We start from the raw sequence: 16496 nt of genomic DNA, 5'->3' as shown, positions 1-16496 counted from the left end.
GCACAATACTCAGCAAAAATTCAGGGTTCTATTAATACTCAGTTCAGTCACTCAGTTGTGTCCAACTCATTGTGACCCCATGGACTGTAGCATGCCAGGCTTCAGCTAATGTATTTATTAAGGCAAGAGAGATAGTTGGATAGCATCACCAATTCAGTGGACATGAACTTGGGCAAACTCCAGGAGATAGTGAGGGACAGGGGGTTTGGCGTGTCCATGGGGTCGCAAAGAATTGGATATGAAACCTCAGTGAGGTACCATTACACGCCAGTCAGAATGGCTGCTATCCAAAAATCTACAAGCAATAAATGCTGGAGAGGGTGTGGACAAAAGGGAACCCTCTTACACTGCTGGTGGGAATGCAAACTAGTACAGCCACTATGGAGAACAGTGTGGAGATTCCTTAGAAAACTGGAAATAGAACTGCCATATGACCCAGCAATCCCACTCCTGGCCATACACACCGAGGAAACCAGATCTGAAAGAGACACGTGCGCCCCAATGTTCATCGCAGCACTGTTTATAATAGCCAGGACATGGAAGCAACCTAGATGCCCATCAGCAGACGAATGGATAAGGAAGCTGTGGTACATATATACCATGGAATATTACTCAGCCGTTAAAAAGAATTCATTTGAATCAGTTCTAATGAGGTGGATGAAACTGGAGTCCATCATACAGAGTGAAGTAAGCCAGAAAGAAAAACACCAATACAGTATACTAACGCATATATATGGAATTTAGAAAGATGGTAATGATAACCCTATGTGCAAGACAGAAAAAGAGACACAGATGTATAGAACAGACTTTTGGACTCTATGGGAGAAGGCGAGGGTGGGATGATCTGAGAGAACATCGAAACATGTATATTATCAATTGTGAAACAGATCGCCAGTCCAGGTTGGATGCATGAGACGAGTGCTCCGGGCTGGTGCACTGGGATGACCCAGAGGGATGGGATGGGGAGGGAGGTGAGAGGGGGGTTCAGGATGGGGAACACATGTAAATCCATGGCTGATTCATGTCAGTGTATGGCAAAAACCACCACAATATTGTAAAGTAATTAGCCTCCAACTAATAAAAATAATTGTGAAAAAATAAATAAAAACACAGAGCCCAATTGGCCCAGGTGATTCTAATCTAACTTTTTTAGCCAGAATCTTAGGCATGTAAATATTTTGTATAAAAATGCAGTCATTCTGAAAAAAAAGAATTGGATATGACTTAGCAACTGAACAACAATTATTAAAGAGATGCAGCATTTCCCTGGATATTCTAGAAGGTTTTCTTTTCTTTTCATAGGAGACAGCATAAAACCTGACAGGTAGACTGTATAGTTCTAGTGCTCGACTTATCATTTAAAATCTTTCCTGACCCACTTCTGTACTCCCGAACAGTGACGCCTCTCGGGTGAGAGAAGTTGCTTTACTTTGCATCATATGTCTCTTTGCATGAAATACACTGTAGCTTGGCACATTGCGAAAAAATCTGCTCATGAACTGTCGCAGAGTTTAAAGCCAGGGTTGATGGTCTGAGATAAACGGCACATGTTCGCGTCCTACCCCACAACATCTGCCCCAGGACTGCCGTCTGCTTGGAACACACCTCCAGTTGTGAAATTAAGGGCTGTGCCTAACGCAGGGCTCTGGTCACCCGGCTGGAAAGTGAAGATGCTGCTCCTCACCCCTGAGAAGGGCTGCTGCTCATGCAAGTGGTCAGCTCATGTGTTCTTCCACGGGTAATTGCACAGGGTAACTAAAAACACTTCCTCGCCTTACAGCTTGGCAGAAACAGTAGCTTATGTTTTCTAGAGACAAAATTAGAAGCAGGCTCCCTGGACCCATCCCTTAAGTCAAAATAAAACAAAATGTCTAGGGAGCCATCGTACCTCCCAGTAACTGTGGCCGGCGGAGTGCTATTGTTTAGGTCAAGGTGTCCCAGGATGAGAGGACAGGGGGAGGGAAGGAGAGGCAGGAAGGTACATGTCGAATGCTTTGTTTTCCTAGAGATGAAGAAGCAAACCGTTTTCTTTCTTACTTTATCCTTTCTGTGTAGCGAAAAAAACAGTTTATAGGACTCTAATCTTTCTGCTGCAATTATCAGAAGAGAAAAGCTGAGTATACATTGTTGAGAGGAGGAGGTACAGCTTAAACTGTATTTTATTTATTATACTGAAAGCTACATCTTTTCTGGGGAGCTTCAGTCTTAGCAAAACTAAACCGCTGAGAAAGTATTTTTATTTTTTCCATTTTCCTCAGAGAAATGAATACTTGTTCTGACCTTCCCTATAAAATATGATCATTGAGTTGGCAAGCATTTAGTAAGCAAGGTCTGAAGGAAAAACGGAATAATAAGACACTGTCCTTTGCTCCAAAAACTGGAAATCTAACAGCGGAGATATTTGTTTAAATAATTATACCAAAGTGAAAGAGGTGTACTCAGTGCTGTGGGAACACGGAGAAGGGAGGATATTTTTTTAAGTTGGAGAATTCATGGGAGGTTTCATGGAGCAAGGAGCATGTGGACCAGTATGGGATTTTCCCCACTCCTGTGGGAAAGACAGACGGGCATCACGACGTGTGATCGTGAGGAATGAGAGGAGTCCGAGGAGTCCCAGAAACGGCGTGAACAGAGATGAGCGGACTAGACAGTGCAGAGTGTCTGCCCTGGGCACGTGGTGTGAGGGGCCCAAGCATGTGACTGCCGAGGTTGGGGGTGAGGTCAGGGAGCCCACGTGGAAAATGACACTGAAAAAGTCAGACTGTCGGGGTGCTTGCATGACGGGCGAAGACTTTTAAATTTATTGCACATCGATCAGTGCTTGACCGCTGCTTTTGCAGCAGATTGCCCTTTAGGAGAAGAGGACAATGAAGTTAGCGTTCTTGAGGGAGGGAGGGGTGTAATCAGTGGAGCACAAGCGGCGTTTAGGGCAAGGAAATGTAGGGCCCTGTGTTGGTGGGTCAGGGACATCGTACGTTCAGAGCCGTAGAATGGACACAGAAGAGTGAACCCGACTATAAACTGTGGGTTTTAGTTAGTGATGTATCACTGTTGTTTCATCAGCTTTGTAACATGCAACACCACACTAATGTAAGTGTTAATGATAGGGGAAATGTCAATTATTAATAGGGGAAACTGTGTTTCAGGGTTTGGTGGGGAGGGAGAAAGGGGAAGAGGTATTGGAGAGCTTTATACTTTTTGCTCAATATTTAAGTAAACCTAAAGCTGCTTTTTAAAATAGTCTATTCTAGGCTTCCCTGGTAGCTCAGACAGTAAAGTGTCTGCCTACAATGTGGGAGACCCGGGTTCGATCCCTGGGTCGGGAAGATCCCCTGGAGAAGGAAATGGCAACCCACTCCAGCATTCTTGCCTGGAAAATCCCATGGACTGAGGATCCTGGTAGGCTACAGTCCATGGGGGCGCAAAGAGTCGGACACGGCTGAGCGACTTCACAAAAAAATAAAATAAAGTAAAATAGTCTATTCTCTTGGGGACTTCCCTGATAGTCCGGGGGTGAAGACTTCACTTTCTGATGCAGGGGGCAAGAGTTCAATCCCCTGGTCCGGGAACTAAGATCCCACATGCCTTGTGGCCAGAAAACCAAAACATGAAACAGAAGCAGTATTGTAACACATTCAATAGAGACTTAGAAAATGGTCCATATTTTAAAAAGCTTAAAAAAATACAGTCTGTTTTTAAAAAGTTAGTGTTCTTCTAGCTATGAAATGTACTATAAGTATAAAGTTTTTTAGGAGTTCAGAATCATACCTTTAAAATCAGATAAATTTTTCATTCTATTTATTTACACATAAATAGCTATTTTATCATTAAAATTTTCCCCAAAACTTTTCAATAAAACTAATGACCCTTAGGGATATGATTCCTGTGTTGAGAAGCCTGACATGGGTTGGCAGGCAGTCACTGAAGTCATATGTTAAAAGTGAAACAAAATTAAACCAGTAAAATGATGAGCAAACAACTTTTCTTGCAACCCAGACATGTTTTGCATCCCTATTTTTATTTCCCAGTATTGATACAGTAGCATATACACTACCTTTAGCGTGGTCAACCTTTACTCTGGTCTTCAGAAGAACTTTGCGGTCAGCATAACCCACATTTGTGGATATTGCAGGTGAGACAAGAGAGGTGTCTTTTCATAGGAAAATGGTTTATTCTAAGAAAAATGGCTGGAGAAAAATAAAATAAGCAGACTGAGGAGATGGAAAGTAAATGATGCGTCCTGGGTTAGGTAGGTTTAGGTGACGTTCAGAACAAAAGATGCAGTTCGATGGATGCCCGTCACTAAGAGCGCACGCTGTTTTCTGGATGTCATTGAGACCCAGTGTGAGCTCCAGACGGTCAGCAGCGTAGGGTTTGTACCATAACATAGATAACGTCAGGCTTTTTGCATCCTTCTTCGTGCAGATATTCAGACGTGCGAACCCACACAGCGCCTGAGGAGCCCTCTTGGAGCCGCTGAAGCACATTCACAGCGCTCATCTCCTTATTTGTGTTTTCGAGGCACTTTGTTTTTCTTACGAAGACCACAGCTAGAATCTTTAACCTCTTGCAAGAGTCAGCCTGTGAGAGCTGCATTCTTTAGCTCTCTGCTCGCTGGGAAAAAGCAAGAAGCCCATTCCCAGATACCCTTAGGAAAGTCATCCCGCTGTAAGGAGAGTAGGGCTATCTGTAGGACGTTGGTGTGGGCCTGCTGTACAGGCTGACACTGCTAGCGGCTCCTCGATCATGACGTCCAGGTAAGGGGTGACTTCCCTCAGTTAGTTCAGCAGCCTGGACGGCACTGAGAAGGCGGTTGTGTTCGCTTCTCTCCCTGTGATCACCTAGGTGACATCTTGACCGGAGACTCTTTCTGTTCCCTTTCTGTGTGTATCTTCACAAGACTGCCCAGTCCTCAGGACTAACGTCACAGCTGGTCTTTTCTTTGTTTCAGAAATTACCATGGTTGACACAGAGATGCCGTTTTGGCCCACCAACTTTGGGATCAGCTCCGTGGATCTTTCTATGATGGATGACCACTCCCATGCCTTTGACATCAAACCCTTCACCACCGTTGACTTCTCCAGCATTTCTGCTCCGCACTACGAGGACATTCCGTTCCCAAGAGCTGACCCGATGGTGGCAGATTATAAGTATGACCTGAAGCTCCAAGAGTACCAAAGTATGAGGTTTATTTCACTTTTCAGACTGTTGAGACTAGGATTGGACTAATCTCTCGTCCACAGTAGGGTAAATGCTCCCAGGACTAATGGCTGTGGTGAAGACATTTACCATTCATTTATTCATCCACTTGTCCATGAAATACTAAGCATTTATAATTGACCAGTGGCTTCCCAGGTGACTCAGATGGTAAAGAATCTGCCTGCAATGTAGAAGACCTGGATTCAATCCTTGATTCCCCTGGAGAAGGGAATGGCCACCTACTTACTCCCTTATTCTTGTCCGTAAAATTCCGTGGACAGAGGAGCCTGGCAGGCAAAAGTTCTTGGGAAAAAGTGTCGGACACAACCGATGACTAACACTTTCACTTCCCAGGTGGCTCAGTGGTAAAGAATCGCCTGCAGTGCAGGAGACATGGGCTTGATCCCTGGGTCGGGAAGCTCCCCTGGAGGAGGGAATGGCAACCCACTCCAGAGTTCTTGCCTGGGAAATCCCTTGGACAGAGGAGCCTGGTGGGCTACAGTCCATGGGGTTGAAAACAGTACATGACTGTGTGACTGAGCTGACACACACGTGTAACTGACCAACAAGGCCTGTAGTCTGTGAACACCCTGGATCATCTTTCCTTCTTCCCTCTTCCCTCCTCTCTTTGTTTTCTTCTATCTTTTTCAGGGACAGTCTCCAGCATGATTACACCACTAGCTGTATCTCAGGCTAAATGTCCGTCCCCCCCCAAATTCTGATTCATTGTTTCTACTTTTAAGTAGACAAGTAATAGTTTATTACCTCCTATAACTTATCACTAAATCAGTATTACTATAATGCAGTTTTCCTAATTCTGCACTTTGAACAACTTACCTATTTTTCAGCACAAATTTGAATGCTGACATTGTAGACTATTGATAAATCTCTATGCCATTAATGCAGTTCACATCAAGAAAAACTAAAACTGCACTTTTTAAGATAAGATAAATTTCTGTGATGCTATTTCCTTGATTTTTATCTCTTTGCTGTTACGCTGGTTTTCCAGAGCAACCACTGTGTAATTGGCAGCCATTACTTGACAATAAGTAAGAACTTCCTGTATTTCTAGTTTTTTTAAGATAAATTATATACTTGGTTATATTTACATGTGTGACTTCAGTTGAAGCCTAATATGGAAATTTAATAGGCTTGATCCTGACCAGCGGAAAGATAGTGCTTGCTTTCCAAAGTGTCTCTCTCTATCAAAGATCATTTTACAAACCATCTTTTCTGACTCAACATTGATGAGAACCTGGTCTCTTACTTTTCATGTACCCTCAAGCCGGGCATACCATTTCCTCCTCAGTTCCTTTTGTGTTTCCTTTGCAGGAGTGGTTTAAAAACGCTTCTAAAATGCAATATTTAAGTTGAAATGTTTAATTTAATGTTGTCATGAATGCCAAATACAGCCCATAGAAAAATAACCTTCATGATCTCAAATATTATATATTTCCTGTGGGAACTTTAGTATTATGAGGTATTGGAGGGTCATAGAACCACAAACTTAGTTCCCTTCTCAATTTGTTTTCACAGGTGAGGCTCAGAGGCGTTGTGACTTGCATGTGATTACAAAGCCCACTTTTTCCTGTGTCTTTTTCATGTTCCATAGTGCATCTAACCTAAATAATAAAATATGATAATAAGGTGTACAATAGCAACATGCCCTGTTGCCTGTTTCTCATTGTTTTTCCTGTGATAACTGTCTGCTCATGTTTTTCTGCACACAGGTGCAATCAAAGTGGAGCCTGTGTCCCCGCCTTATTATTCTGAAAAGACTCAGCTGTACAGTAAGCCTCATGAAGAGCCTTCCAACTCGCTCATGGCCATTGAGTGCCGGGTCTGTGGGGATAAAGCGTCAGGATTCCACTATGGAGTTCATGCTTGTGAAGGATGCAAGGTAAAAAAAGAAAAAAAGATCGTTTTTGAAATAATTTGCTGAAAATGTACCTAGGTTTTCATTTCCTGTTGCAAACAGACGGCAAAGAACTGAGACGAAGCTGTCAAACTTCTAAATATCTTTGGTGAAACCCATTCTTTAGATGACATAATACTTGAAAACCTGAGAAAATTGTTAAAAAGCAAGGCTACTGCGCCTCACTTCCTTTTTTCCAAATTGGTCCTATGCAACGCTGATTTAATTCAAGCTTCACAGTTTGCAGATTACAAAAAAAAATAAACTGCTTGTTCAAGGTAACATGGCAAGACAGTGACAGGCTGACCCTGAACAGAACCCAGATTTCCTGAATCTCCTAATATTTTTTCTTTCCACTATACCATGTCATATTCTGTACATGTAGATAGATAGATAACCTTCGCTTGAGCCTTACCACAGTCCTATAAGGTTGAGCTTATTTATGGCCACTTTGCAGGTGTAGAAACCTTGTGTCAGTGAGATTTCCCCATGGACATCCATTGTAAGTGGCAGATCCATACACGTTCTGACTCCTAAACCGTTACTGTATGTTTTCTTATTCAGCATCAGCGTGAGCCATGAGTTATGGTCAGGCAAAGAGATACAGCCATTTTGGAAAAGAGATACCCTTTCTCTTCACCTCCTTTCTTTGTGAAAAAGCCTATTTTGGAAAGTTCATTTAGTAATATTCTGCCCGACTATTGAGAAAATGTTAATCTACTCATGTTTTAAAATGTAGTTTCTTTTAAAGGAATTAATTCTAATAGGCTCCATGAATAAAATAGTAATTGAGTAGTATTTATTATATACTCTAGGGCTCAGAATAAATTGTTGATAAGTGTTTGCCTCATAAAATAACGCTGCTTCTGTAAGATCAGGTTCAATCATCAGAAGGGCTTTTTGTTCAGAATGAAGATACATGACAGTAGTTAGATAGGTTGGAAGATCTGGGTTCCTAACTGGACCATGAGCCAAAAAAGGGAGTTAATATTTACTGAATTTCTGCTATACACCAGATACTGGGCAAGATGCCTTTGTATATATTATATTTTTAACCATATCCTGCCTAAGTTTTCACATCTATAACATGATGGTGTTGATTTAGATGATCCCTAAAGCCTCTTCAATCCAAAAGTTTATTTTTCTAAAGGCAACCTAATAAAGTGAAAGAGACAAGTTAGTGGTTACCTGGCCACTTGTCCACGGTCTGTAACCAATCACATGAGGATTTCAGCCCTCAGTCACTCATGTATAAAACAGTTGGCTAGAGTAGCTCGCCAAAGGGCTTCTGATTCATCTCTGGGTCTAAAATTCCAAAATGACTCCTGGCAAGAGATGCTTTTATTTAAAACATGAAAACTCATTCATTCAGTGATTGAAACCAAACTAAAATATCTGTAACCTTATAGGAAATCATTACGTTCTCAAGGAGTAGTAAGAACCTGTCATTTTGCTCTGTTAGATTTATGTAATTTTGAGGAAATTGTGGCTAAATTCTTAGAAGTACTTGAAGAAGTCATCTAGTTTTGATCATCTTGGTAATTTATGTTGATAAATAAAGTATGGTTGGTTAAGTTTCCACAATATTGTTTTTTTATGGACTGGTAAAGCGGTTAGAAAACTATAAGTTTTAAGCAAATAGTTTCACTGTGATTCTATTCATCAGATATTTGTGGAGAGTTAACATTTCTGAGAACAGCTAAAAATTGAATTGCAATTTATGGACTAACCAATCAACCAAAAATTGAAAGACAGATATTGTCAGCAGTTGCTTATAGTGTTAAAGCTAAGTTCTGAGAGCATAAAAACTTAGAAGACCAAAGCAAACAAAGAAGAAAAGTAGCAAAAAGAAGAGAAAAGAGGGAGGAGAAAACTCAAATGCCCTCTAGTTACAAACAGAAATGTTCTAAGGCAGAGACAGAGAAATAACACTTAAAACTTGATGAGTCCAGAGGAGTCCTTCACCTACCAGAGACAGACAAGCAAAAGCAGTAGAAGAAAATTAACAGTATTGTATAGTAACCTCCAGTAACTTGCAAACCATCCAAAAAAAAGATTACAGACTTCCTAGGAAAGGAAATCAACCCTGAATATTCATTAGAAGGACTGATACTGAAGCTGTAGCTCCACTGCTTTGGCCACCTGACGGGAAGAGACAACTCCTTGGAAAGGATCCTGATGCTGGGAAAGATTGAAGGGAAAAGGAGAAGGAGCAACAGAGGATGAGGTGGTTAGATAGCATCAGTGACTCAATGGGCATGAATTTGAGCAGACTCTGAGAGATAGTGAAGGAGAGGGAAGCCTGGCACACCGCAGTCCATGGGGTTGCAAAGAGTGGGACACGACTTAGTGGCTGAATGACAACAACAAGAAGACTAAAATACAGAGAGGGTGATGCTCACCATAGAAGGGAAAATAGGCATCTGCCCATTTTAAAGATAAGAGAAATGTTAGAGGAATAATATAATTTGGCTTCTCCAAGTATGTCAGCAGTTCTCAAAGTGTGGTTTGGGGATGGGATCCCTACGACCTTTTCAAGATAAGCATGAGGTTGATACTATTTTCATAATAATATTAACTTGTTTTTCACTCTCATGCTCTCAGGAATGTAAGTGGAGTGTTCTAGAAGCCACATGACATGGAATGGTAGTGTAGTTCTAATGCCTGATGGAGTGTGACGTGAATGTTCTTGTACATGATAATTTCTCAGGTTTTATTTCTAGTCTGATCAACGTCAATAGGTATAGCTCACATAAATTAAAACTGTTTAGAAACCTCAACGTTTTGGGGTGAGTAAAGGGGTCCTGAGACCAAAAAGTTTCAGAACTATTGTTATAAGGTGTGAGGCTGAAGACATGCTCACTCATTCTTTGGTACTTTGGGGTTAAACAGAATTGCTGCCACACTCTGAATGCCATCTTTAGACCAGTTAGACCAGTGCCCATCGGTAATCAAAGAGACCACCTTAATGGGGCTTCCTTGGTGGTCCAGGGGTTAAGAAGCCACCTGCCAGTGCAGGAGACATGGGTTCAGTCCCTGATCTGGGAACTGAGATCCCACCTGCCCCAGGGCATATAAGTCTATGTACCACAGCTGCTGAGCCCACATACCCTAGAGCCTGTGCTCCATGACCTGAGAAGCCCACACACCGCAATTAGAGAGTAACCCCTGCCTGCTGCAGCCAGAGGAAGCCAGTGTGCCCCAATGAAGACCCGTCACAGCCATAAATAAGCTTTAAAAGGATACAGCCTTAGCGCACCAACAATACTCAGTGAAAGTGAAATTAACACACGTGTTAGACTGTGTTAAAAAAAGGTGTTTTGCCAATTTAACATTTGTCATTTCAGTAGAATGTGGGATATACCCATCACTAAAATACAGTTGACCACAAACCTACAAACTAATTTACAATAGGAAAAAAATAGCTATATTGCTCAAGATAGTGGTCAGTAGATCTTCTTAAACATATTTACATGCCAGTGGAACAGTTTTATGTTGGTGACCCTTGCCAAAGTTCAGACAGGAATAAAAAGTTTGGATTTGGATTACAAGAAAACAGTGATAGATTCTTCAGCCATTAATATTACAGACTTGGGTAATATATAACCTGTAACTAATGAAAGATTCATATACTTTAGAACTTATAAAGCTGACATTGATTGCTTACAGATTGGACATTTATTTTTTTCCCTAATAGGTTTCATAATATTTTTATGTCTATAGTGAAAGATCATTTTAGAACCATAGACTTAGTAAAGATACAAGGAAATACTACCATACAATACTGTATAATCTATTTTTATATTTCTATGTATTTTTGTATTCCTACCTCAGGAAGAGTTTTTAGTATATTCCCATGCACCAGTGGCAGCTCATTGATTCAGCCTCTGTGGGCCAGATAGTTTCATGTTAAAGCTGACTGCAGGTCCGACACAGGGCATTTAATCTCGTTGTAAAATTTAAACACCACTCTTAGGTCTCATTGTACCTGAAGTTTTGTTACTAGTAAAGCAATGAAGGAGAGGTTTGAGAAAATGTTTTAAGGAAGAAATAAGCAGGCTTTATGTTCTCACAAGCAAGTGTGAAGGTTTTATAATAAAAATATACACAAAGCGTTTTATGGTGACTGATGCATCTCCATCACACCAGTTCATAGACTTCATGGTAATCAGAACTGTGAGCTGTTGAAATTGCACTTCATTGTATGGACACTGACATAGTAAAAACGAGTGTTTCTTTACTGGCAATGAAGAAAATTTGGGGGAAGCCTGCTTCATTCACCAAGTAAAGAAATAATTTTTTACAAAAAACTAAGTGAGAGCCTTGTATCTTCCTCTCCAGGTTTCTTGAAAAAGTCAGATGACAAGAAGGCAGTTAGTTATCATGAACTTAGCCTTAAAAAATTTTTTTAAAGTAAAAGCAGTTCCAAGCTTGTGCTGGGATTTGTATATACTTAGTTCAAGATTTTATGTGCATGGTCAGTGCATATATGATATAGAGAATGATGATCCTTTAACATTGGAATCATTACAAAAAATGTGATGCTCTTTGAAAGACTTCATTGGGGTCAACACAAAAAACAAATCACATTATAAACATTAAACTTAAAAAACATAGTTATTTTATTAAAAGTCTTCATTTCCAACCATGCCAAAAAAGTGAGTACTCTGGGACCTGCTGGATAGCCGAGCAGCATTTTCAATTACTAGTATTGGGCTTTAAAAGTGAAACTCAGAGAAGCAGCCAAAGATATCCTGAAATATATATGATCCAATGGCAAAAATCAAAGCAAGATTTCTCCACAGTATTTAACAGTGGCAGCAGTTCTGTACTTTAGCCTTCTGTGAATCAGTCAGGGGGAAAATGCCTTTTAAATATTCAAAGCATCTTAGAACCCTCTGAGAATTAAAGAGGTTTACCTTCCTTTCCAGCATACCCTACATAGGACATATCCTTTGAGATGTTGCTGATCTCACAAGAGGTAGGGAAAACACTCTAAAACATTGGTAGCAAAACAAGCAAACAATCCTAGGTCTTGAACTGCAGCTGTAGGCACACTTGGAGGGACAGAGTTTCCTCATGATAGATGCCCAGCTTCTGAGTTGAGCCAGAATTCCCAAGAGGGTCTGAAATAGTCATAAGTCAGTGGCACTCCTGACTTCGAACAGAAGGATCTTCAAATTCTCTTTGGAGGAAAGAATTCCTGATTTAGACCCTGTAGGATTCTCACAATTTAAGGTCAAGAAATGACTTCAAAATAAAATATCAGCAAGCACATAAATAGGCAGCTTGCTTGATGACATTCATCAGAGGTAAACAAGCAAACAGAACTCTCCACCCTTACACAAGAATGCAGATATTGAAACTGCCTGATCCAGAATGTACAGCTATGTATGGGTTGTTTAAAGATAGAGGGCAGAATCATAGCAATGAGTGAACAATAATAGACTATCAAGAATGACCAACAGTCTTGAAAATAAGTGAAACTTCTAAAAGTGAAAAATACAATTATTGAAATAAAAATGCTATGCAAGGGTTAAATAGCATACTGTACACAGCAGAAAAAAGGATTACCGAACTGAAAGATACGTGCAAAGAAGTTATTAAGAATGAAACCAACAATGTCTTAAAGAACATATCCCACCTGGAATCTGCTAGAATTTGAAGCCTCTTTTACTTCTTGAAGGATTCATAAGATCTTCGAATATTAGAAACATGTCGTTTTTACTAATGAAGGGTAATATACAGAACTCTTCTCACTGATGAACTTTAGTGAGATATGTTTGCTTTTCCTTACTTTTGCCATTGCAAAAGTTTGTGTGTGTGTGTGTGTCATCTTATTTGGCTGTTCCGCTGTTTACCCTTGTGATCAACATTAATGGCAAGAAGATAAAAAATATAAAAGAGAAATTCAGAAATATTGAAGACTTGAAAAGAAAGCCTAACACCTAAGTGGAGTACAGGAACCCATGAACTAGTGAGACCATGATGCAGAAAACGTCCAAGAAGATAAAGAAATCCATGACTAGACACGGTGCGGTAAACTGCAGAATACAAGAAGCAAAGAGAATTAAGTGCAAATCAAGGTCAGATGACAACAGACATCTCAACAGAGACAATGAAAGCACAGAGACAATGGAATCCGGATTGTTAAAGAGGAAAAACTGAGTACCCAGTCACTCTTTCGAGAATGAGAGCAAAATGAAAAAGTTTACAAGTTAAAAAAAGAACTGAAGTTAAAAAGACTGAAGCAGTATTCTTCAAGGATAGTAAGCCATAGAGAGGAAAATCTATTTGCAAAATCTGTATGTAGTATGATACTACTTAATAAAGCACTCAATCAAGCATACCTAAGCAATGTATTATTTAGTTTATAGGCTATATGATAAAGCTGTGTTTTTTTAAAGGTCAGGGAAATGATAAGCTCAAAATTAGGGTTATGATTATATTGTCAAGCAGCCACAGGAGCAGCAGTTGGATAAGGGAAGAACACATAAGTGCAGGCATGTGGCTGGTTATGATTTTAAGTCTTGAGTTGGATAATGGGCTCATGTGTGATAATTATGTTATTGTGATTTATAGTGAAAGTCATTCAGTTGTGTCCGACTCTTTGTGACCCCATGGACTGTCACCCACCAGGCTCTTCTGTCCATGTGGTTCTCCGGGCCAGAATACTGGAGTGGGTTGCCATTCCCTTCTCCAGGGGATCTTCCAAACCCAGGGACAGAACCCAGGTCTCCCACATTGCAGGTGGATTCTTCACCATATGAGCCAGCAGGGGGGCCTATTATGTTTCACAGTTACATGTATTTCCTACATGTCTGTAATTATTACATTTAATAAGATGGCTTCAAAAACTGAAAGGAAAGAGGTGTGCCAGTGACCTTGTAACATCTCAGACGTAGTTTAGAATCTCAAAATATCAGAGATGGCCCAGAAAGGAAGTTAAATGACACGTGCTTATTCAACAAAAAACTTTAATGGGGCACTATTGTTAGTGTTTGGGTTACATCCAGGGACATAAGAGACCATCCCTGTCCCCAGGGAGCTCAGAATTATAGTTGGGAAATAAGAGAGGGGCAGAAAATAAATAAATAAATTATGTGGTACATTAGGAAGTCATAACTGCTAATGGAGTGGGGAGATGGCGGGTAAGAGCAGGATAAAGGAGAGCAAGAATTGCCAGTGAGAGGTGGGGAGAGGGACAGCCCACAGTATTGAATAAGATAGATAAGCCTCATTAAGATGCTGAGATGTTAACACAGCTTGAAGGCTGTGAGGGAAACAGGTGATTGTATATTTTGAGCATGAGCTTTCCACATGAGAGAAGGAAGTTGAGAGTGCCTTCAGGGCTGGAGTTGTGACAGCTAATATGGAGAAAGTTCCAGTAAAGTAAGCTCATAGGTGTGACCAGGACTTCAGTGGTGGTTGTGCCAGGTTAGAGATAATGTTAGATTTCCAAGTGAAGTTGTCAAGTAAACAGCTTAACATACTTGTCTAGAGTTCAAGGTAGAAATCTGGAGAAAGTCAAAATGCATGTCAGTGGTAGAATCAATCCTAATTCAGTGCTTTTTGTATTCAAACAGAGCCAGATAAATTTGAAAGAATTAAAAAGTGAGCTTCATGAAAATGAATGCAATAGAAATGAGTAGAAATATTCTCAACAACAATAAGATGGAGTTAGAAAACATTTCTCATTAGAATTTTTTCAGGTCTTTCAAAAACAAACATAGCAGAATTCAGCCTCAAATTGACATGTTTGCTATTTTGAGATAGTGGTCAAGTTTCTGAGAACTTATATGTTACATCTCCTGTTATTTTCTGTTATCTCTGTTTGTAGGCTACAGTGATTATGGAACACTCTTTCAAATGCATAAATAAATGAAACCAATTTTGTAGGAAATTATGCAACATAGAGAATTCCAAAAAAATTACCCACATGTGGATTTTTATTGGCCTTGCTCATGTTTTAGAATGAAATGACTCTAAGTTTGCCAAACTGCTTAGCACAATTATAAGGTTAGGGCATGCTGCTGGAATGATTTACAGAGAGACTGAACTGATTACATGGTGTTTTATTTGCATTACATTAAATCCAGAGCACTTCTTAGGGCTTGCTGAAATCCAGATGTGGGGCCAAGATGCTCTGAATGACATCAGTGGGTTGTGGTCACTAAGAGCTAAAAAAGGGACACTGGCGATCCTCTGTTTCTTTGGTTTATAGCAGAGAAAACCGAGAGAGGTTAAGTGATTTGTCTAAAGTCACCACTGACGAATGTGTCAAGACCCTACAGTGTCTAATACTCAGGCAGGTGTGGGTTTAAGCCATTGTCACAAACACTTAACACTTGCTTCTTTTCTCCACCCCCCCCCCATATTCCTTTGTAGGGTTTCTTCCGGAGGACAATCAGATTGAAACTTATTTATGATAGGTGTGATCTTAACTGTCGGATCCACAAGAAAAGTAGAAATAAATGTCAGTACTGTCGGTTTCAGAAGTGTCTTGCTGTGGGGATGTCTCATAATGGTAAGTGAGCACTCTGTGCCCCACACTCGGTGCTTCTCATCACGGCTGCTAGATCCGTAGACCCGAGGGCTGTGGCTAGAAACGTGTACAGTTTTCCCACAGATTGCCAGGTTTCAGAGTATCGCATGCCAACAAAGCGTTTCTCAATTAGGTCAGAGTTGTTCAGCTTTAAGTGTGAATCCTTCTCTCTTGTAGTTGGGCATTTGCCACGATGGGAGAAAAGCCTGGGAAGTCCGGGCGGTAATGAAAATTACTGTAGTGTTCTGAAACACGTGTAATATGAGAGTTGTGATTAATTTTTTGTGTTGCTTTAATAGTATTAAAAATAGAATTATAACTGTAAATAGTCTCTATTTTATTTTTTTATTTTATAGGAGCATGGTTGATTTACAGCTATGGGTTAGTTTCAGGGGTACACCAAGGTGACTCAGTTAAACATATGCATATATCCACTTTTTCTTTTTTTAAAGATTCTTTTCCCATGTAGGCCATTCAGAGTATTGAGCAAAGTTCCCTGTGCTAGACAGCAGATTATTGCTAGGTATCTATTTTATAAACATTAGTTTCTACTTTAAATGTAAGAAAATTCTGATTTATGGATATGGAACTTTAGTGGTATATCAGACATAGACATATGTCCTTTTTTTTCTCTTTACTGTGCAGAAATGAGCGGAACCCTATCCTTGACTTTGTGTAGCATACAATTTGTGGATTAAGCAAGTATTTTTTAAAGTTCCACAAAGCTTCAATAGGAGAGTAAAGCATTCTACTTTTTTGAACCTGTATCTTAAGTGAAGCTTATAGTTAGGAGTGTCAGCTTAAGGGCAGGACTGTTGAAGACCCATGTTTTCATGA

The 16496-nt window shown here is 40.2% G+C and overlaps 1 protein-coding gene across 10 annotated transcripts in view; it reads left to right on the top strand.

The window, feature by feature from the left end:
* Positions 1–16496, top strand: part of PPARG (peroxisome proliferator activated receptor gamma) — a 122102-nt gene that overhangs the window by 72241 nt on the left and 33365 nt on the right. For 7 of the 10 annotated variants that reach the window (XM_065935433.1, XM_065935431.1, XM_065935435.1 and 4 more), the window contains 3 exons: positions 4952–5179; positions 6930–7099; positions 15503–15641. In XM_065935433.1, the coding sequence (XP_065791505.1) occupies positions 4960–5179; positions 6930–7099; positions 15503–15641 (529 nt within the window). In that variant the 5' untranslated portion in view covers positions 4952–4959. The remainder of the gene's footprint in view (positions 1–4951; positions 5180–6929; positions 7100–15502; positions 15642–16496) is intronic. The other 3 variants (XM_065935438.1, XM_065935437.1, XM_065935439.1) reach the window with 1 other exon arrangement.

This window comes from Muntiacus reevesi, chromosome 4 (assembly GCF_963930625.1).
Source record: "Muntiacus reevesi chromosome 4, mMunRee1.1, whole genome shotgun sequence".
Lineage (NCBI taxonomy): Eukaryota > Metazoa > Chordata > Mammalia > Artiodactyla > Cervidae > Muntiacus > Muntiacus reevesi.
The sequence above is the reverse complement of the archived record's forward strand: the minus strand, read 5'-3'. Positions and strand labels throughout refer to the sequence as shown.